Here is a 23,064-nt window from a genome sequence, read left to right on the forward strand (position 1 = left end):
CCCGCCCACCGCTTGCATCATTCTAGCGGCTCCGCCCCCCTATTCAGGCGCTTCTCATTCAAGACGAGATCTCTGCTATTCTCGGCGGCCATCTTCTTCCTCCTGCCATTTCCGGTCACTAGTTCATCTGGAAGGGGCTGCTGCTGGCGGTTTTCAGCGCTGAAGTCAGCGCTATTCCAGACCGGGACTGAGAATCTCGGTAAGGTGAATCGCACCCCTCCTCCGCAACCCCTCCCCCGCACACACCCCGGCAGCATAAAGGGACTAGCGTTCCCTGTTTTAAATACTTAAGACCTACAATCTCTGGTTGTCCTGCAAGCTCCGGTCTTAAAGGCACGGGTCTTAAGGGTACATGACCTCATTCTCTGGTCATAAAGACTCATGCCCAGTAGTCGCTGGGCTTATAGGTGCATCCCCAGCTTTCCATGGCTTTTTTTTTTAATAAACACATGACCAGCATTCCCTGGTCTTAAGGGTTCCCTAGTTTAAAGGGGGCACATTACCAGCATTCTCAGCTCTTTAAGTCTTGACCAGCCAGAAGCCGGTCACCTTTCCCATAGTACTTAATCAAATGAGCTCAGGAGCCTACGCTGCCGCCAATCCCGGCTCTTCCCAGAGTACCTAGTTCCCCTCAAGGGGCTCCACCTCTGGCATAATCCTTAAAAAATGCCCCGGTCTTAAAGGCTCATGACCAGCATGCCCTGGTCTAACGCACATGGCCAGTATGCCCTGGTCTTAAAGGCACATGACCAGCATTCCTGGTCTTGAAGGCGCATGACCAGCATTCCTGTTCTTAAAGGCACATGACCAGTATTCCTGGTCTTAAAGGCACATGACCAGTATGCCCTGGTCTTAAGGGCACGTGACCATCATGCCCTGGTCTTAAAGGCACATGACCAGTATGCCCTGGTCTTAAACGCAAGTGACCAGTATTCCCTGGTCTTAAACGCAAGTGACCAGTATGCCCTGGTCTTAAAGGCACATGACCAGTACGCCCTGGTTTTTAAAGGCACATGACCAGTATGCCCTGGTCTTAAAGGCACACGACCAGTATGCCCTGGTCTTAAAGGCACGTGACCAGTATGCCCTGGTCTTAAAGGCACATGACCAGTATGCCCTGGTTTTAAGGGCACATGACCAGTATGCCTTGGTCTTAAAGGCACATGACCAGCATGCCCTGCTTTTAAAGGCACATGAACAGTATGTCCTCTTAAAGGCACAAGACCAGTATTCCCTGGTCTTAAAGGCACATAACCAGTATTCCCTAGTCTTAAAGGCGCATGACCAGTATTTACTGGTCTTAAGGGCACATCATCAATCCTAAGATGGTCACCCTAACTCAACTCTGGAGCACTCAACATGCTCCCTCTCCTACAATGGGAGCCGTCGGCTAGCAGGGGCCGCAAGTATTCTAGAAAAACGTACAGGTTCTAGAAAATGGAAGTTTTCTTTTCCTGATCTCTCCCCTATGATTTGTTGAGAACAATGCTGAATATGAATCGGATATTGCCTTGGATTGCCAGAGCTTCTGAGAAAGAGGGACTCTCTATACCATCAACAAATTGACGAGCGATGCACTGGACAGAAGCCTCTAAGTAGGATGCCATACCTGGTCGGATTTTTATGGGCGACGGGTCCTTTAAAGGGCACCGATTTCTTCCCACACCTTCAACAGACGAGCACACGGAGTGTCGCCTCCATGTATCCTCTTCTGCATCCAGGCCTAACGCCAGACAACCTGCCCTGTCCACTCGGGGACCTCAACTCTGGGGATGTACGGAGGCACACATTTTTGGCGTCCAAGCACCCCCCCCTTTGTATCACCACTATTTAGCGGATGATGCAAGAAAGTGGACGATTCCTCTCCACGTCCCTGTTAAGAGGATGGTGGATCGAGGGTTCCTAATTTTCTACTCTGCAGGACGATGGCAAGAGACCTGCTGGTTGCAGTCCCGCATTCTGCCGCTTGGCAGACTAACCGGGTAGAATTTCTTGTGGTATACCTACCAGTATCCCTGCCCGATGTATCATCAATTAAGATACCACAGACGGTCGGATAGCAAATCTAGTTCGTTCCGTCTTGTGGTTTCGGGTTCAGCGCTCTACCCTTCCTTAGCCGCCACATGGGTTGCTTGACCAATAGTCTCCTGGTCAGAGACCTTAACTACTTCGTTTCAACAGTATAGCTGGCCAATCAAATCTTCTGAGCGGGAGACTAGCAAGGGATCGTATCTCCTCTACAGACCCAACCAGCAGTGGAAGCATTGTCCAGGACAGTCTAGATCTAAGGGATCTTGGTTCCAAAAAGGAGGGAATGAAAAGTATCACCATTCCTGGACCTCAAACTTCTAACAACCTTTGATAAGGTCCTCCTTTTTTCGGATGGAGTTCCTCTGCTCAGCCATTACTTCAACAGAAAAAGGTGGACTTTTCTGGCATCCATCGACATTCGGGATTCTTACCCTCACATGCCTATTTCTCCCCTCTACAATAATCTCTTCGCCTTTCCATTTGCGAACAGCATTTTCAAGTCACGACCTTGCCCTTCGGCCTGGCTACCACACCAGAGTGGTCGCAAGGGTCATGACGGTTGTCATGTGCTTCTTGCACCCTAGAAGCATGGTCGTCCTGCCCTATTTGGTCGACTTTGTAGCCGCTCTTCAAGGACTACGCTGAGTCATCTATATCACTTGCAATACCCTCGCAACTGGGCTAGCGGCTAAACTTAGACAAGTTTTTTTCTTCATTCCCAGCCCAGCAGATCCTCTTTGAGGATGATCCTGCCCAAGAAGGATGGTTATTCTCTCTCGAGTCAAGGTCGTGGCCCTTCAACAGAGAGCTTTGTGCACTTGATCACTCATTCCCTCGGTTCATTCAATTCGCTAGGAGGGTTCTGAGGAAAAAGACGGCAATGGAAGCAGTTTCCTTCGCTGCGCTCGTTTTCTGCAAGCCAATCAGGCTTTCAAAGGGTAGTCTCTGAGCTCCTTCCTCATCCAGAGCCTTCTCCTGGTCCAGTGGTTATTAGTGAATACCAATGCCAGTCTTCTTCTCCCGATCATTTCTCTGGAGATCCGAACGGTACGGCTAATCCTACAGCAGGTCCACTGCCTTTAGGTGGGTCTTCAGTTGGATAATGCCACGGCTGTGCCACACGTTAACCATCTAGCAAGTACCCACAGTCAAGCGCCATGGCCAAGGTACCTCGCACTCTCTGAGCCGAGATCTATCATTCGGTGATCTCAACAGTACATATCCCTGGAGTAGAACACTGGGCGGCAGACATATTCAGCCGTCAGGGTTTCTCCTCAAGTGAGTGGGAACTTCACTCGGAAGTCTTCCATCGGATCTGCCTTCACTGGAGTACTCCAGATGTAGGTCGGATGGCGTCCAAGCTGAACGCCAATGTACTCCAGTTCATGGTTTGGCCTCGAGATCCAAGACCATCGCAGTGCATGCTCTGTTCTTCCATGGTACCAATTTCCATAACCCCTCTTCCACTACGTCTGAGATCTTTTCGGAAGCAGGAAGGGCCCCAGTGATCCCGGGAGACCCGCACTGGCCATGTCAGGTTTTCTCGCTTGCGGTACTAGTATTTTTCCGTCTTATTGCGACAAAACTGGAAATGTGTACTTTCTCGCAGGGAGCCTTAACCTGTAGTTCTTCCCTACCGCGTACCGTTAGATCCGTGGGACCTTAATGGTCCTGGGCATCTTACAGTGGACTCCTTTTTTGATCCGGACAGACTTTACTATCAGGGAAGGTCACTCCCCTTCTTTCTCTGCGTTCTTGTCCTCCTGATGAGTCTTCAGAACTCGACGCTCTGTTCTTTGTCTTTTTTCCTTATTACCATCAAGGCAAGGTTGCCCTCAAGCCATCCCCTTCCCTCGTTGCCAAGGTGGTATTGTATTCCCACTGTTGCAGGGGCATCGTCCTCTCATCTCTTTCGGCTCTAGTCCACAAAACGGAATGGGTTCTCCATAATCTGGATGAAGTGAGTGCTCCGAGTGGGTACGTATCGAGGACGGCGTCCTTCAAAAGGTTGGACACTTTACTTGGGCTTCTCGATGGTAAGTAGGCTTCCTGACGGTCGCAGGAAGGGTTTAGCCGTTTCTTCGGCCATGTTAGCCTGGTGGATTCTTTTCTCCATCCAGGAGTCCTTCCGGGCTAGATGTCAGTCTATCTCCCTGTCTGAGGGCTCTAGGCACCAGACGTCGGCAAGCACGACCGCAAGCTTGCGAATTCCTCCAGTCCGCATGCATTCTTGAAGCACTATAATTCACACACTTCCACAGATGTGAGTCTGGGCAGGCGGACTTTGCAGGCCGCGGTGGCGCACTTGTAAGTAGCGGTTACACGGCCTGATCTGATGTTGTCCCCACCCAGGGACTGCTTTTGGACGTCCCATGGTCTGTGTCCCCCAATGAGGCGAAGGAGAAATAGGGATTTTTGTGTACTCACCGTAAAATCCTTTTCTCCGAGCCATTCATTGGGGGACACAGCTCCCACCCTGTTATTAGCTTATGCTTTGTTTTTATCTTTTGATATGTTATACTCTCATATATAATGTGACATGCTATACGCTTATATGTTGTTAATGATCTCCTACTGCTTTTGCACCGAACTGGTTAGCTGGGAGCCAGCAGGAGGGTGTATACTGCAGGGGAGGAGCTAACTTTCTTTGTATTACTTAGTGTCAGCCTCCTGGTGGCAGCAGCATACACCCATGGTCTGTGTCCCCCAATGAATGGCTCGGAGAAAAGGATTTTACGGTGAGTACACAAAAATCCCTATTTTTTACTATTCATATTCTGTGATCCTAAATACCACAATTTTTTATATGGTATTTTTAGATGTGCATCATCATTAGTTTGCTTCTTCCCAAAATAAACTTTGGATCGGAATTCTTAGTCTCTCGAATTCTCCATGTTTGAGTCAGAATTCGAGAAAAATGCCAACCCTTTCAGCAGAGCTCTTGGAAAGCTTGGTTGCTCCAATGATCTTTTCCACGAATAAGTGTCATAAATGTAAAATATATGTGGTTTCCCTTCTTACTAGGAGGTGGAGTCGGCACATCAGGAGCTCTTAAGGTCTCTGAAGGATAAAACCACTGAAGATGCATCTCAGGAGCCCGAAACGGCGATGGTTGAGGACAACAAGCAACCAGAAGTACACTACGAGTCCGCTGTTAATAGTAGTTCTCTCTTTTTTGTTAAAAACAGCATTTCGGTGTCCCTTCATCGAGATAGTAAGTAGCATCTACTCTGATGGCTTTCTTTGACTTAGAAAACATTGACTTTGATAGTTTTGTCGAATTTATGAAGTGTTGACCATACTATGTTGTTCCTTGTGGGTTAGGAGATGTCCCCCAGAGGAGCAATCTGGTCTCGTGAAATGCTATTTTCATGTCAAACATTTATGGCCTAGCAATACCTATCTTGAGAATATGTCCTCTGGCCACAGGAAATGGAGAGGTGCCTGCTTGCTTGGCTATTTTTGGAGACACAAAATGGGGGTCAGGGTATCTAATTTTTTATATACAGTGGGTATGGAAAGTATTCAGACCCCTTTAAATTTTTCACTGTTTCATTGCAGTCATTTGATAAATTCAAGAAAGTTCATTTTTTCTCATTAATATACACTCTGCACCCCATCTTGACAGAAAAAAAACAGAAATGTAGTAGGAATTTTTGCAAATTTTATTATAAAAAAGAAAAACTGAAATATCACATGGTCATAAGTATTCAGACCCTTTGCTCAGTATTGAGTAGAAGCACCCTTCTGAGCTAGTACAGCCATGAGTCTTCTTGGGAATGATGCAACAAGTTTTTTTTTTACACCTGGATTTGGGGATCCTCTGCCATAATTCCTTGAAAATCCTCTCCATTTCCTTCAGGCTGGATGGTGAACGTTGGTGGACAGCCATTTGCAGGTCTCTCCAGAGATGCTCAATTGGGTTTAGGTCAGGGCTGTGGCTAGGCCAGTAAAGAATGATCACAGAGTTGAAGACACTCCTTTTGTTATTTTAGCGGTGTGCTTAGGCTCATTGTCTTGTTGGAAGTTGAACCTTCGGCCAAGTCTGAGGTCCAGAGCACTCTTGAAGAGGTTTTCATCCAGGATATCTCTGTACTTGGCCGCATTCATGTTTCCTTCAATGACAACCAGTCGTCCTGACCCTGCAGCTGAAAAACACCCCCATAGTATGATGCTGCCACCACCATGTCTAACTGTTGGGATTGTATTGGGCAGGTGATGAGTAGTGCCTGGTTTTCTCCACACATACCGCTTAGAATTATCACTAAAAATGTCTATCTTCGTCTCATCAGACCAGAGAATCTTATTTCTCATAGTCTGGGAGTCCTTCATGTATTTTTTAGCAATCTCTATGCGGGCTTTCATATTTCTTGCACTGAGGAGAGGCTTCTGTCAGGTCACGCTGCCATAAAGGCCTGACTGGTGGAGGGCTGCAGTGATAGTTGACTTTGTGGAGCTCTCTCCCATCTCCCTACTGCATTTCTGGAGCTCAGCTAGAGTGGTCTTGGGGTTCTTCTTTACCAAACTCACCAAGTCTCTTCTCCCATGATTGCTCAGTTTGCCTGGGCGGCCAGGTCTAGGAAGATTTCTGGAAAACAAACCAATCACCATTGGTTGCTATAGATATACCATGGAAGGCCAGACAAGGTGGTATAGTTCAAGATAAATATTTTTAGTAACGGTACAGGAAAATATTAAGAATATTAAGAATTTAAAATGTGAACAAACGTGTGCGCGTATCAGGAAGACGGGGTGTGTGCGTTTTCAGGACGGAGTGGCACCTTAAGGTAATGATCCCCTTGAGTTTCTACCTATTTGTTTATTGCACATAGCCCTTTTTCGAATGGAGGATTGCATATATCTGTGACCCTCTATAAAGGGCTTTTTCCTCTTCACTCATTGCACATGGCACTTAATTGTATGGAGGATCGTATATATTTATGACTCTCTATAATGAGTTTCCCCCTTTTTGCTCATTGCACACAGCACTTTTTAAATCATATATAGGATTGCATATAATTGTGACCCTCTGTGTTGCTGCACTATTCATTTACTATTTTTTTAAAATAATTTGGTATATGGCTTTTATATATTTTTTTTCACTTAATTGTCACCATTTTTTTAAAAGTTGCTTCATTTGGAGGAATTTTTTGGGGATCCTCTATACCCAATCTGGGATTGATATTTTACTTATGTAGGTCCACTTGTTATATCCTATTTTAGGACATTATATAGGTTCATATTCTGTATTGATTTTTATTATGCTATGTGAATCGTCCTGATACGCGCACATGTTTGTTCACATTTTAAATTCTTAATATTCTTAATATTTTCCTGTACCGTTACTAGTAAATAAAGATATTTATCTTGAACTATACCACCTTGTCTGGCCTTCCATGGTATATCCATAGCTCTGGTGATTGTTTTGTTTTCTAGCTTTGAGTGGTTTCCACTTTTTTTCATTATGGCACCAAGGGTAACTATCTTATGACCTCTAAAAATAATTGGGATTTGGCTTATAACCTTATAATTTAATTCCCAAGGTGTTATAATAATACTCTAGACTTCTTCCATTTAAGGATTATGGAGGCCACTGTGCTCTTAGGAACCTTGAGTACTGCAGAAATTCTGCTGTAACCTTGGCCAGGTCTGTGCCTTGCCACAATTCTGTCTCTGAGCTCCTTGGCCAGTTGCTTTGACCTCATGATTCTCATTTGGTCTGACATGCACTGTGAGCTGTGAGGTCTTATATAGACAGGTGTGGGCCTTTCCAAAGCAAGTCCTATCAGTTTAATTAAACACAGCTGGACTCCAATGAAGGAGTAGAACATCTCAAGGAGGATCACAAGGAAATGGACAGCATGTGACTTAAACATGAGTGTCTGAGCAAAGGGTCTGAATACTTATGACCATGTGATATTTCAGTTTTTCTTTTTTATTAAATTTGCAAAAAATTCTGCATTTTTTTTTCAGTCAAGATGGGGTGCAGAGTGTACATTAATGACTGCAGTGAAACAAAGAGTTGAAAATGTAAAAGGGTCTGAATACTTTCCGTACCCACTGTAGATGTTGACTTCACCTCTGGGGCATCCACCAAACCTTTATGGCATATCCTGCGTAGGCTGAAAATACCCTTTTGAACCTAAAAAGACCAAACCTTATTTGTGTACTCCACTTAGTCTGGGTCTTTCACCCGCATCATTTTAAAATCATGGTGTTAATTTAGAGCTCCCGCTCCTCAAATCTACTAGGTATAAGTCAGGTGCTCCTGAGGAGCGCAGTATGTATTATTTTTACAGCCTGTATAGCAAAATGAACCATAGGTGTGCTTTATTCATGAATAAATATTAAAAAAACAATTAAAATATATATTTTCATGATGTATGTATGTATATATATATATATATACATACACACACACACACACACACACACGTATATATATATACACACACACACACACACACACACGCGCATGTATGTGTGTGTGTGTGTATATATATATATATATATATATATATATATGTATATGTGTGTGTGTGTGTTTTTTTTACGTAATAAAATGTAATACAGACATCTAAACTCTAAATGCAAAGGTACCATAAAATAAAAGATGGAAAAAAATTAAAAACTGACATTCTCTGCAATCAAACCATTGCTATAACCTCCCCATATTTTGGGACGACAGAAACAGATTCTGAAACCCATTCCAATACTTTCAGTATTAATTTGTTGATTTTTAAACACCAAAACTAGTATAAATTACACAAAAAAAACTACTTTGTATATTGTACTTAATAAAACAAAAAAGACAACATTTTAGAAAAAAAATGTAAAAATAAAATGCAAAGTTAAGTACAAAATATGAAGTGTAAATATAATAGGCAAAAAATATTATACTCACCCAGGGGCGGTCCTGCTGCGGTCCGGTCCGATTGGCGTCTCGGGTCCGGTTCCGGCGCCTCCCATCTTAATACGATGACATCCTCTTCCTTCCTTCCTGTCGTCGCTCTGGCGCAGGCGTACTTTTTCTGCCTTGTTGAGGGCAGTGTAAAGTACTGCAGTGCGCAGGCGCCGGGAAGGGTCAGAGAGGCCCAACACACCTCAACAGGTCAGACAAAGTACGCCTGCGCCGGAGCCGCAGCAGGAAGAAAAGAAGAGGAAGACATCGTAAGAAGATAGGTGGCCCCGGACCGGACCGTGACGCCCATTGGACCGCAGCGGGACCACCCCTGGGTGAGTATAATCTAATCTGTCTTTCTCCTCTTTCAGGATACAATGAGGGCTAATCTACAGCATTACAGAATGCTGTAGATAAGCCCCTGATGCCGGTGGCCTTACTTTATAGGCCAATTTTGGAGTGACAGATTCCCTTTATATGTAATCTGTTAGCAGGTTTTTCTGTGTAATCAGAGAGAAGCGTAATAGAGGGCAAGAGACCCTAATTCTGGCGATATATCACTTATTGGGTGCGCTTGATGCAGTTTTGATAGAATCCCAGTTTTATTTGCTGTAGGTGCAGCAGCTGCCTGAATGCTGAGCTGTTTATAACCCCGCCCACACCACTGATTAGCTGCTTCCCATGCACATTGTCACCAATCAGTGATGGGGGCAGGGTTACACGGACTAACCGGGCTGGCCTGCATGAGACAACTAGTCCAGCAGTGATGATCTGCTGCTGATGATAAAACCCTAATTGTATTGAAACTACAGCACACAGCCTAATAAGTGACACATCGGTGGAATCGGATTCTCTTCCTCTACATTATGTTTCTCTCAGATTAAATACCAAAAACTTAATAAATTCCCTCTAGGGTTGTTATTTAATTCCATTTCCATTCCATAAGTCTAAATCTAATTTTTTTTCTTTGTGTGACAGCTGTAATCTGTATTTTTTTTGTTTTACCTTGTAGGCCTTACAGATCCACGTGATGATGCTTTAAATCTGACCATGGGCCTTTAACCTGCTGCCTAGATGCCAAAAAAAATCACTAGGGTCTTTACCACTACTGTTCAACCTCTTGTCTGTCCAGAATTGTATACAAGGGGGTCGGCAACATGGCACGAAGCTGCCCAAACATGGCTGCCGCCTGAGGAAATGGGCACTTTACAGATGAGGTTATGATTCGACTGCGATAAAAAAAAAAAGAACTGACAAGGAGGGGAAAAATAAAAAAAACAAAAACTGGAATTATTTTTGGAGGATAAAAAAAAACCACGAAGCATGTTGGCTTAATAAATTAAATATAAATATATATATAAATATATGTATAGTTATATACCTATTTAAAAAAAAAAACTACACGATCATGGATTGGTTTCTAGCAAAATATGGGCGTATTTGCTTTATCCCTCCCCCAAAACGCGCATGCTCCTCCACGCCCGGCAGGAAGGAGACCTCTGGATGGACGGTTGTGGGAAGACATTCTCGCCGGCCTGTGGTCGTCCATCTACACTGTGGAGAGTCTGTTCTGTAGAAAATGCACTATTTCCAGATAACGAGAAGCCCCAAGTGTCTGCACACCGGGGCCGCCTCCTTTTTGTTTTTCTTTATGTATAAATATGTATGTATGTGCATTTTTATTTTGTATATAGTTTTTTCCCCTTTGCCCTCTCTTCCATCTTGTAATAAAACAAGCTTTTTACCATTGGCACGTGTCATCTTTGTGAATGCCATGGCGTCTGAACAGTTTGGCTGTTGGCTTTCCACGATTTTGGGTACATCTAAATGAAAATCCACAGCCACAGCAACCGATACTTTTATCCTTGGGAAACTTTCCTTGCGAACTTTCTCTACCAACCCCTCCTATTCTACTTCATTCTGGGACTGAACCAACCAGGCCACATTACTGGCTTCAGGGCAGCCAACCTGCCTCTATACGTCACTCGCCGGTCTCTTCGAGGTTCCGTCCTTAACTCAGCCTGCCCCACTGCCCAGTCTGCCTTGGCTCCCTCTTAGGGCAACGTCACAGACTGACCCCCAATGGATATGATATTTAAATACACAACATTCCCACCACCATTTTAAGGTCCAGGTCTACAATGGAAAGTCTGTGACTAAGCTACACCTAGCAAGTGTCATCAGAAAATGGCCTTCGGTTTTTTGGTAATTTATTTATTGTTTTTACTTTTCTATATCATGAACTGTATTTCCCCAGAAAGGGAAAGAGGGAAGAAAAAAAAAAGTGCTATAGTGCAGTGGGTCAGGGTAAGGTACCATACCATGGAGCAAATGTATTTAGTTAAAGTAACTGTATAATATACCTGTCGCTCATCGGTCCTTACCAAGAAACAAGACAGTGTTAGTGACTGCAGATGTCGAAAGGTTATACACCTGCATCGACCATTCTTAGGGCCTTGATGCAGTCCGTATTCAATTTTTCCTGGGGGCCTCCGACCTGGACGGCCCTCTGAGAGCTGATCTTCGAGCTGATGCACTATGTTCTCACCCACAATTTTTTTTGTGTTTAAAGACCATTTTTACCATCAGATATGCCATGGGCACGGCCTGTGCGCCCTCGTATGCTAATCTCTTCCTGGGGGCCTGGGAGAGATTCCTTTTTTTTTTTTTTTTGTAAATTCTTTATTTAAAGTAAAGACTGGAAACGTTACATGCATTTTATGTTAGAGTAAGTAAACCATAACCGTTTCGATAGTAACATTAAGCAAATCCAGTCTAACATCATTGGGGAATTGAAGGAAAGGAAAAGGTGAAAAGGGGAATGGGAAGGAAGGACAAAGGGAGGGTGGTCCGAGGGGTAAGGTCTAGGGGGGAGAAATTAGGAAAAAGGAGGGGAGAACAGTAAACATAACAGTTCAAGTACACGTGAATATATCACTCAAAAACAAACAGTACGGTAGCATAAATTTTCAAAATAGCAAGGACAAGAAAGTAGCGATATTAGGACGCATCGGATCGAAATATTCTCCAGGGGAGCCAATTCGATACAAAACGTTCGTGGACATGCACTTCCCAACTTGAGTTCCTCTAGTCTATAAATATGGTCAATTTTGTTAAACTACTCACCTAGCGTTGGAGGGGACTCACTCTTTCAGTGAGTGGTTATTAAGTGTTTTTCCGCACTAAACATTAAGGGGAGAAGACCATGTCTGGAGGGTCTGAAGTTATTTGTCGGGCACAAGAGAATGGCCTCAACGGCTAACAGGTTGGTTTTGATTAGTTTTAGCTTTTTAAACGTTGAGTTTATTCCCTCCCAGAAATTTCTGATCATAGAACATTCCCAGAATGTGTGTGCATGGTTCCCTTGGGTGGCCCGGCACCGCCAACACAAGTCAGAGTCCGACAAGCCTAGATGGTAGAGCTTGACCGGTGTCATATGCCATCTTGTTAGTATCTTATATGAATTTTCCTGCAGCAGGATACATCGAGAGAAACCCTGGGCAAACTTCAACATCCTTGAGATCTGATCGTCTGAAAAAGTAAAATTAAGTTCAGATTCCCAGAAGTAAATAAGAGGGTTTAGAGAGTTGAGAAGGAGTAATGAGTCGAGAGTACATGCGTGATATAACTTTATATCTAGCTGGACCCGTTTTAGGCATAAGATCTAGCCATGACCAATTGGACCTATGTGGGAACCGCTCTCTGAATTGCGTAAGAATACGTTTAGTATGGTGTTCTTGTAAATAGTTTCTTGGGGATGTCATTGCATTACTAGGTCAAATATTGTTTTTAAGAGTTTTACCCTTGTAAAAACTAGTAAGGGAATCGATAGGAAGCTTCGACCATAGGTTATATGAGTCCTCGAAGTTAGGGTTGACTAAATAAGGAATGACTGCAATAGGAGTTAAAGATGATGGGAATGATTCTGATGGTAGTTCGTTCAAAACGGAACGTCTAATATGTAGGGTAGCTAAAGTTATTTCATCCAGACCCAACGAAGCCGTCGGCTTTGCACGCGACCACAAGAATGGAATTCCCCCATTGTCCAACAGAGCCACATCTATCATGTCTAGTATACCTCTCTCGAGGCTAATTGTAATTCTCAGCAATCTACTTAAATGTATAGCTTTGTAATAGATATAAGGGTCAGGTAATCCTAAACCACCGCATGAGGTGGGGTATGTTAACAATTTAAAAGGTAGCCTAGCTGGTTTATTTCTCCATATAAATTTAGATATTAAGGACCTTATATTTTTGAAGAAAGTGAGGGGAAGGCGAATGGGTACCATACTCATACAGTACAATAATATAGGCATAAGGTAAGCTTTAAATACATTGATACGTCCTATCCACGATAAAGTGGGTAGATTATACAATTTCATCAAGTTTCATCCAGTTTCTTTAGTAAGGGCGAAAAGTTAGAGCCGAATAGGTCCATGGGGTCCCTGGTGATCCAGACACCCAAATATTTTATGGAGGATGTGGACCAAGAGAAGGGGGTTAATTTACGTAAATTGGATAGCTGAAAGTCCGATAAGGTAATGTTGAGTGCTTCCGATTTAGTATTGTTAATTTTAAAATTTGATAATTTGCCAAAATAGTTAAGTATATTGAGGATAATAGGAAATGCTTTAAAAGGATTAGAAATAAGGAAAAGCAGGTCATCCGCGAATGCCAATGTTTTTATTTCCAATCTACCTATCTGTAATCCCTGGACCTGGTCCTCTTGTCTGATTCTCTGTATTAGCGTTTCGATAACCAATATAAACAAAGAAGGGGACAAGGGACATCCCTGCCTGGTACCGTTACTAATATTAAAAACATCAGATGAAACACCATTCACCTGGACTCTGGCAGTGGGAAAGGAGTACAGGGAATAGACCGCTGTAATAAACTGGGGAGGAAATCCAAACCTATACAAGACCCTCTCCATATATCTCCAGCTTACTCTATCAAACGCCTTCTCGGCATCAGTAGATAGGAGAGTCAACTGTAGATTCCGCCTTCTAGCATACATTATAGATTGGAGAACTTTAGTTGAATTATCCTTGCCCTCTCTTCCTCGCACGAAACCCGCCTGGTCCTAGTGAATCAATCTGGGGAGTATGTTACCTAGCCTAGTCGCTAAGAGTTTTGCCCATAGCTTCGTATCTGTGTTGAGGAGGGATATAGGTCTATAGCTAGAACAGAGATTGGGATCTTTGCCCTCTTTTGGCAGCACTGTGATAAAAGCTTCTAAGGCTTGTTTCGGGAGGGGTTGCCCCGCCAGAAAAGAGTTAAATAATGTTACTATATGGGGTAGTAGGGATTTTATTAATTTTTTATAGTAAATGATGGGGAGGCAATCGGGGCCCGGGGCCTTCCCGTTAGGAATGTTAGATAGTTTCCAATACCTCTTCAGGAGTAATTGAGGCCGTTAAAGAAGAGATGTCATCTGAAGACAATGAGGGGAGTCTCAAAGAGGAAAGGAAAGTGTCTATTGTTTCCAAGGCTGTCCCATGCTCTCCCATGTCCCCCGATACATCTAGATTATAAAGATTCTCGTAAAAGTGTTTAAACTCTTTAGCAATGTCCTTGGTCTCAGAAATAATTGGGCCATTTGAACCTTTTAATTGTGTGGTGAAAGTACGCCCACTACGCTTTCTCAGGAGAGATGTCATGAGTTTGCTCCCTCTATTGCCATGAAGGTAGAACTTCTGTTGGCTTCTCATATAAATCTTAGCTGAATGTATGTTCAAAAGATCTTTCAGGGATCTTCTGAGTGAAATGAGTACTGTCTGGGTTTTATCTGTCTGAGAGCGTTTATGCATCTTTTCCACAGAATTAATCTGGTGTAGAATAGCCATTACTTCTTTGGACCTTTCTTTTTTCAAGTATGAGCCCAAGGCTATGAATTCTCCTCTTAGGACAGCCTTATGTGTCTCCCAAACCAGAGGCATGGGAGTGCTTGGGAGATAGTTCTCTTTAAAAAAAAGATTAATGGAAGTTGAAAACTTAGTCACATAGGAACTAGTTCCTAACAGAGTTTTGTTTAGCGTCCAAGTAAAAGAAGCAAGGGGGAGTGATTTAATGTTCATCTCTAAGAAAATCGGGGCATGGTCTGAAAGGGATATAACGTCTATTTTCGCGGATTTCACCAGATGGAGGTGGCAAGATTGAGTTCAGAGGTAGTCTAGTCTATGATAGTTATTATGAGGTGAGGAAAAGAAAGTGAAATCCTTAGTCGTTGGATATAACGTTCTCCATGGGTCAATTAAGTTTAAAGATTGTAAGTTAATATGTAATTTTCTTAGTGCTTTTTGTGAAATAGATTTCCCTGAGGAGGAATCTATCGCTGGGTTGAAAGTAACATTGAAGTCCCCTCCTAATATTATGATCCCTTCTTTGAATAATCTAAGGGTGTTCAATACTTGGCATAAGCAACCGATTTGATTTTGATTTGGGGTGTAAATGTTACAAAGGGTAACTTTTGTGTTGGCGAATGGCCCTTTTATCATTATATATCTCCCATCGGCATCTGACAGGGTATCTTTCAAAGTAAAAGGAACATTTCTTTTGAATGCTATACTGACTCCTCTTGAGGCAGTGGTACCAGTATTATGATACCATGTAGGGAATTGTGTTCTTGACATATCAGGGGTCCTATCTTTTTTAAAATGGGTTTCCTGAAAAAATGCAATACTAGAATTTTTAGAATGTAGAAATCTCATCAGTTGCCCTCTTTTCCTTGGCGAGCGCATGCCCTTCACATTATATGAAGCCACCACTAAGGTGGCTGATTTTGAAACGCTACCGATCATGAGTTATAAAAGAAAATAAGGGGACATCTGCACACGTGTACTGAACAAACAAAATAATCATAACTACAATAAGAACATTATTGAGGAAAAAGTATAACATATAACCATCAAAAATCCCGTCTGTGGCGGAGGTTGGGGCCCAAATCATCCTCATAAAACAGACAGGACAGTCCATTGCAGGCGCACAAGCGGCAAACAGGAAATCAACATTTACTACCAATAAAATCTATAATAAAGGCAATGCAAAGGAAAAATTCCATTGACCAATCGAACTTTAAACTATACCCGATCTGGTCACAGCAGAAAGAACGGGTCTATCCATCGAATGAAGATAAGGAGCAAAGGTCGCACATAACTCAAGGAGGTGGTTTCTTTTTAGTTCCAGCTTTGCCTTGTTTCGGGGATGCAAGTCTCTTGGCTGGAGACCATTCGCCATGATCCAACAAGGGGCGGAGACTGGAGGGAACATTTAGCGTCATATCTAGAGGCAGCCATGAAGGGACATCCACTGCCTCGATGTTGAATGTAGACCAGACTTTGGTGAGGTCATCTGGATGGCGGATTGTGGCTTGCTTTCCTCCACCATGTATAGCCAAGCCAAAGGGGAATAACCATTTATATAATATCTTGTTCGTACGTAGTGTGTCAAGAAGAGGCTTCAGAACCCTTCGTTTGGCGAGAGTCGATGGTGCCAGGTCTTGATATAGCTGGATGGATGAACCTTCATAGGATAAATTTTTATTATCTCTAGAAGCATTTAAAATTGCCGAGGTATCTAGGTAGTTCAGAAGACCACATATCACATCTCTTGGGGGGTCTGTGGGTTTAGGTTTAGGCCTGAGCGAGCGAGGTATCCTCTCAATGACCATTTGATCACATCGTTCTTGGGGCAGTAGAGAAGCAAATATTTCCTTGGCTGAGTTTTCAAGTATCTCGTTAGAGACACTTTCGGGTATCCCTTTAATTCTGATATTTTTTCTGCGGCTCCGGTTTTCTTGGTCCTTTATAGATAGAGATACCATGTTTAATTGAGATTTGTGGAAGTCCAGATGGTCTTTAATTTTGTTAGAGTGACTTATAAGAGAAGACTGAGTGGCTTCTAGAGACTCAACCCTATTGCCAATTTGTTGGATATCTTCTCGTAGGCTGGAGTCTTCTGCAATCAGTGGTTTCATTGCTTGAATTAATGCCTTTTTAAGGAACAATTTTGAAATTCCTCCAGAGTCCATCTGTGTAGTGTCACTTCCTGAAGCTTCATCGCTTGAATCTAAGTCGTCGACAGGGTCATCCACTTTGGTATTAGAGTGGGAGAACTTGTGGGCAGACCGGGCTAGCGAAGGTTTATGTTTCAAGAATTTCTCCATAGCACTTTGTTTGTCTTGTTTTGTAGCAGAGAGAGAAGATTTGCGGCGCTCTTTATGAATTTTAACCATTCTAACTAAATATAGCGCTCGCTTTAAAGATCACCACCTGTGCGCCAGTATCATGTTTAGGTCATCATATCTGTGGTTGTAGTTGAAGAAAGCTGAACATTGTCACAGTTTGAATAAAGAAGAAGATTGTCGCCAGGTCGTCTATAGTGACCGGTTAAGAAGAAGAATAAATTGTAGATCCTTTACGCCACCATTAGATGGCGGAGTAGTAGCATAAAGTAGCTTTTTTATTGCTGGCTATCATAGGCTGCATTCATAGAGGAGGCTTTCATCACTATCGGTGTGTGGAGTGATTTGTAGCAATTCAAGCAGTAGGCGTCACTCTTGCTTTAGATCAAGTTTATGTTATGCATCCAATAAAAAAGAAATAAAAGGAAAAAGAAAAGAGAAAAAACTAAATAAAATAAAATTAAAGATGACTTGAGCACAGGGGTCCAAAGCAAAGGACAGTAAGTCTCAGTACATTTAGATAAGACTTTCTCAATTGTATAATAGTGAACAGTTCAGTCAACCGTGGTTGGGCTTGTTATAGAGAAAAAGTCTTATCCTATGGGACACCTGTGTGAGGGGGGAGGAACCACTCCTTAAGGTACCTTTCTTTCCCACTCAAAGTGGTGCTGTGGTTGATTAGGGGGCCCGATGTGTTGAGTTCACTCCTGGTTATTGCGTAACAGCCCGGTCCGCCGGTATCTGCAGGAGGGGAGGGGAAGACTGTGCCGATCCCACAAAAGGACCGAGGTGAGGTCCGGAATGTCTGGAATGTGGGGAGTGCAGCACCGATCGCCACCTCTCACCCCCAGGTATCAGTAGGAGAGGAGGCCCAATAGAGAGCAGTGAAGTGGAAGCGGTTTTAGCCTGGCTGATAGGGACCTCTCCCCGCACCCTGTGAGGAAACCAAGATGGCGCCGGGCTTGGCGGGAAATCCCCAGGTCCGTCACCTCCCTCTCAAAGACGCGCCATCTCACCAAGACAACTGCTGGGCTAAGAGGGGCTCAGAGCGCCGCCATAGACGGTGAGCCCACCCAGTGATGTTACTGACAGGTGTGTCTGATCTCCTTAGCAGGCACTTCAGGCAGGGAGCAGCGGCCGGGACACAGCGGCGACGGACCTGCTCACCGCAGAGGACCGCAGCAAGCACCGGACCCCAGGGGACTCCAATGCTGGGAAGCAGTAAGTTGTAGAAGCGGTGAGCTGGAGTGGTGGAGTGTGTCCGGGGAAGGGGCAGCTCGTACCTCCCTGAAGCCATTGAGGTATGCTGTATTCTGGGTCCGCAGGTTGTCCAAGATGGCGGCGTCTCTAACCTCTCTCCCCTTCTCCTCCGAGGTCTGCGGGCCCCGCGCTGGGGTGAGGTGCACCACTTGTTGTCAAATTCTTCTGGGGTCAGTCGCAATGTTATGATCCGTCTGAGGAGTTATTAGTGACTCTGTGGGGCCAGTATATTCAGTGGAAATCCAGAGCCAGGCAGGAGCTCCTGAGAAGTGCAACTGCTCCCTCTTGCAGCTAGGCCACGCCCCCCAGGAGAGATTCCTTTTTGGTGATGGGGGTGCCCAGGCAGCCTCCCATGTGCTGTGCTGGTATATTGATGACATTTTATTTTTGTGTGATGGCATTCAGTTGCTCAGCAATAATGTTGATCAATGTAGGATGACTTTTTTCAATTTCTTTTTTTTGTGTGTTTGAGTTCATTTGCATTAGCAGTATCCAGTATATAAAGTTGAGCAAATTTTGGTTAGTCTTCGTCTGTTGGATGTAGTGTGCCTGTTCAATGATAGATCTGTCCATGTACAGTACAGACCAAAAGTTTGGACACATCTTCTCATTTAAAGATTTTTCTGTATTTTCATGACTATGAACATTCACACTTAAGGCATCAAAACTATGAATTAACACAGGTGGAATTATATACTTGACAAAAAAGTGTGAAACAACTGAAATTATGTCTTGTATTCTAGGTTCTTCAAAGTAGCCACCTTTTGCTTTGATGACTGCTTTGCACACTCTTGGCATTCTCTTGATGAGCTTCAAGAGGTAGTCACCAGGAATGGTCTTCCATCAATCTTGAAGGAGTTCCCAGAGATGCTTAGCACTTGTTGGCCCTTTTGCCTTCACTCTGCGGTCCAGCTCACCCCAAACCATCTCGATTGGGTCCAGATCTGGTGACTTGGAGGCCAGGTCATCTGGCATAGCAACCCATCACTCTCCTTCTTGGTCAAATAGCCCTTACACAGCCTGGAAGTGTGTTTGGGGTCATTGTCCTATTGAAAAATAAATGATGGTCCAAGTAAATGCAAACCGGATGGAATAGCATGCCACTGCAAGATGCTGTGATAGCCATGATGGTTCAGTATGCCTTCGATTTTGAATAAATCCCAGTGTCACTAGCAAAGCACCCCCACACCATCACACCTCCTCTTCCATGCTTCACGATGGGAACCAGGCATGTAGAGTCCATCCGTTCACCTTTTCTGCATCGCACAAAGACACCTTGGTTGGAACCAAAGATCTCAAATTTGGACTCATCAGACCAAAGCACAGATTTCCACTGGTCTAATGCCCATTCCTTGTGTTCTTTAGCCCAAACATGTCTCTTCTGCTTGTTGCCTGTCCTTAGCAGTGGTTTCCTAGCAGCTATTTTACCATGAAGGCCTGCTGCACAAAGTCTCCTCTTAACAGTTGTTGTAGAGATGTGTCTGCTGCTAGAACTCTGTGTGGCATTGACCTGGTCTCTAATCTGAGCTGCTGTTAACCTGCGAATTCCAAGGCTGGTGACTCGGATTAACTTATCCTCAGAAGCAGAGGTGACTCTTGGTCTTCCTTTCCTGGGGCGGTCCTCATGTGAGCCAGTTTCTTTGTAGCTCTTGGTTTTTGCCATTGCACTTGGGGACACTTTCAAAATTTCCCCAATTTTTCGGACTGACTGACCTTCATTTCTTAAAGTATTGATGGCCTCTTTACTTAGCTGCTTTTTTCTTGCCATAATACAAATTCTAATAGTCTATTCAGTAGGACTATCAGCTGTGTATCCACCAGACTTCTGCACAACACAACTGATGGTCCCAACCCCATTTATAAGGCAAGAAATCCCACTTATTAAACCTGACAGGGCACACCTGTGAAGTGAAAACCATTCCCGGTGACTACCTCTTGAAGCTCATCAAGAGAATGCCAAGAGTATGCAATACGCAAATTGCCTCTTCTGAGAAAAAGAGGACATAACTCTATCGCGCCACCTGTTGGAAGTAGCGATCCTACAAGTCAACACTTTAACGAGTCGTGCAATATGACTTAGGATTAAAGCCAAATCAGTATCTCAATTCGCAGAGTATGTAAAGCAGTCATCAAAGCAAAAGGTGGCTACTTTGAAGAACCTAGAATATAGGACATATTTTCTGTTGTTTCACACTTTTTTGTTAAGTATATAATTCCACATGTGTTAATTCATAGTTTTGATGCCTTCAGTGTGAATGTACAATTTTCATAGTCATGAAAGTACAGAAAAATCTTTAAATGAGAAGGTGTCCAAACTTTTGGTCTGTACTGTATATGTATGTGTGTTGTGATGCAGCGGTAGGACCATACACAGTGAAACGGCAGAGACCCAAGCAAGTTCAAACAAAACGTTCTTTTATTGTGTTACTTCACACAGTCAATATAATAATAATAATAATAATAATAATAATCTTTATTTTTATATAGCGCTAACATATTCCGCAGCGCTTTACAGTTTTGCACACATTATCATCACTGTCCCCGATGGGGCTCACAATCTAGAATCCCTATCAGTATGTCTTTGGAATGTGGGAGGAAACCGGAGTGCCCGGAGGAAACCCACGCAAACACGGAGAGAACATACAAACTCTTTGCAGATGTTGTCCTGGGTGGGATTAGAACCCAGGACCCCAGCGCTGCAAGGCTTCTGTGCTAACCACTGCGCCACCGTGCTGCCCCAAATTATAGTATACAGCTTCTTCATACAGTCCATTAATAATGCATGGCTATATGATGCAGTCAATACACAGGCCGAACTTCCCTCTGTCCAGTTTCCCTGGGTGACCGCACGCCGGTAACAAGTCTCTGTACTCACTCAGCGCACTGCACTCTTTATCCTCTGGAGTGCAGCCGGGTTCACATAAGACAGCCCTAGATGCAGGGTGTCAGTCTCTCTGGTTCCTTTAGCCTCTGTGTTACTCCACACAGAGAGCTCTGCAGACAACTGCCCTGTCTGCTTCCAAGAACACATTGACACCCTCCCCCAGTACTACAGGGCTTTTTAATCAGTCACTGCTTCACTATTCTAATTACAGCCACACCTGTGTCTGTAGTACGCCCTCATGGCCTCACTACGCTTCCATGCACATTCTGGAGAGCACATACAGCGCCCCCTAGCTGTAACAGGGGTAACTGCCTCACAGTGTATATGTATATATATGTATATATGTATATATATATATATATATATATATATATATATATAAAATGTATGTATGTGTGTGTGTGTGTATGTATGTGTGTATATATATATATATATATATATATATATATATACATATACATATATATATATACACACTTATATCAAAAAGTTTGGGCAACCCTATTAAACTTAAGCTTAATGTTTTATAAAGATTGTTTTTTTGCAACAGCTATTTGTTTCATATATCTAATAACTGTTGAACACAGTAATGTTTCTGCCTTGAAATGAGGTTTATTGTACTAACAGAAAATGTGCAGTCTGCATTCAAACAAAATTTGACAGGTACATAAGTATGGGCACCCTTATCATTTTCTTGTTTTGAATACTCCTACCTACTTTTTACTGACTTACTAAAGCACTTTTTTTGGTTTTCTAACCTCATTGAGCTTTGAACTTTATAGCCAGGTGTATGCAATCATGAGAAAAGCTACTTAAAGTGGCCACTTGCAAGTTGTTCTCCTGTTTGAATCTCCTCTGAAGAGTGGCATCATGGGCTCCTCAAAACAACTGTCTAATGATCTGAAAACAAAGATTATTCAACATAGTTGTTCAGGGCAAGGATAAAAAAAGCTGTGTCAGAGATTTAACCTGTCAATTTCCACTGTGAGGAACATAGTAAGGAAATGGAAGAACACAGGTACAGTTCTTGTTAAGGCCAGAAGTGGCAGGCCAAGAAAAACATCAGAAAGGCAGAGAAGAAGAATGGTGAGATCAGTCAAGGACAATCCTCAGACCACCTCCAGAGAGCTGCAGCATCAACTTGCTGCAGATGGTGTCATTGTGCATCGGTCAACTATACAACGCACTTTGCACAAGGAGAAGCCGTTTCTGCAAGCACGCCACAAACAGAGTCGACTGAGGTATGCAAAAGCACATTTGGAGAAGCCAATTTCTTTTTGGAAGAAGGTCCTGTGGACCAATGAAACCAAGATTGTGTTATTTGGTCATACAAAAATGCGTTATGCATGGCGGACAAAAAAAACACAGCATTCCAAGAAAAACACTTGCTACCCACAGTAAAATTTGGTGAGGTTCCATCGTGCTTTGGGGCTGTGTGGCCAATGCCAGCAGCGGGAATCTTGTTAAAGTTGAGGGACGCATGGATTCCTCTCAGTATCAGCAGATTCTTGACAATAATGTTCATGAATCAGTGACAAAGTTGAAGTTACGCAGGGGATGGATCTTTCAGCAAGACAATGATCCAAAACACCGCTCCAAATCTACTCAGGTATTCATGCAGAAGAACAATTACACTGTTCTGGAATGGCCATCCCAGTCCCCAGACCTGAATATCATTGAACATCTGTGGGATCATTTGAAGAGGGCTGTCCATGCTCGGCGACCATCAAACTTAACTGAACTGGAATTGTTTTGTAAAGAGGAATGGTCAAAAATACCTTCATCCAGGAACTCATTAAAAGCTAC

At 43.4% G+C, this 23,064-nt stretch overlaps 1 protein-coding gene across 5 annotated transcripts in view; it reads left to right on the forward strand.

Annotated features, from left to right (window-relative positions):
- Nucleotides 1–10,112, forward strand: part of ARHGEF11 (Rho guanine nucleotide exchange factor 11) — a 184,052-nt gene extending 173,940 nt beyond the window's left edge. For all 5 annotated transcript variants that reach the window (XM_069728322.1, XM_069728333.1, XM_069728341.1 and 2 more), the window contains 2 exons: nucleotides 5,056–5,245; nucleotides 9,945–10,112. In XM_069728322.1, the coding sequence (XP_069584423.1) occupies nucleotides 5,056–5,245; nucleotides 9,945–9,994 (240 nt within the window). In that variant the 3' untranslated portion in view covers nucleotides 9,995–10,112. The remainder of the gene's footprint in view (nucleotides 1–5,055; nucleotides 5,246–9,944) is intronic.
- The last annotated feature ends 12,952 nt before the right edge of the window (nucleotides 10,113–23,064 follow it).

Source organism: Ranitomeya imitator, chromosome 1 (genome assembly GCF_032444005.1).
Source record: "Ranitomeya imitator isolate aRanImi1 chromosome 1, aRanImi1.pri, whole genome shotgun sequence".
Lineage (NCBI taxonomy): Eukaryota > Metazoa > Chordata > Amphibia > Anura > Dendrobatidae > Ranitomeya > Ranitomeya imitator.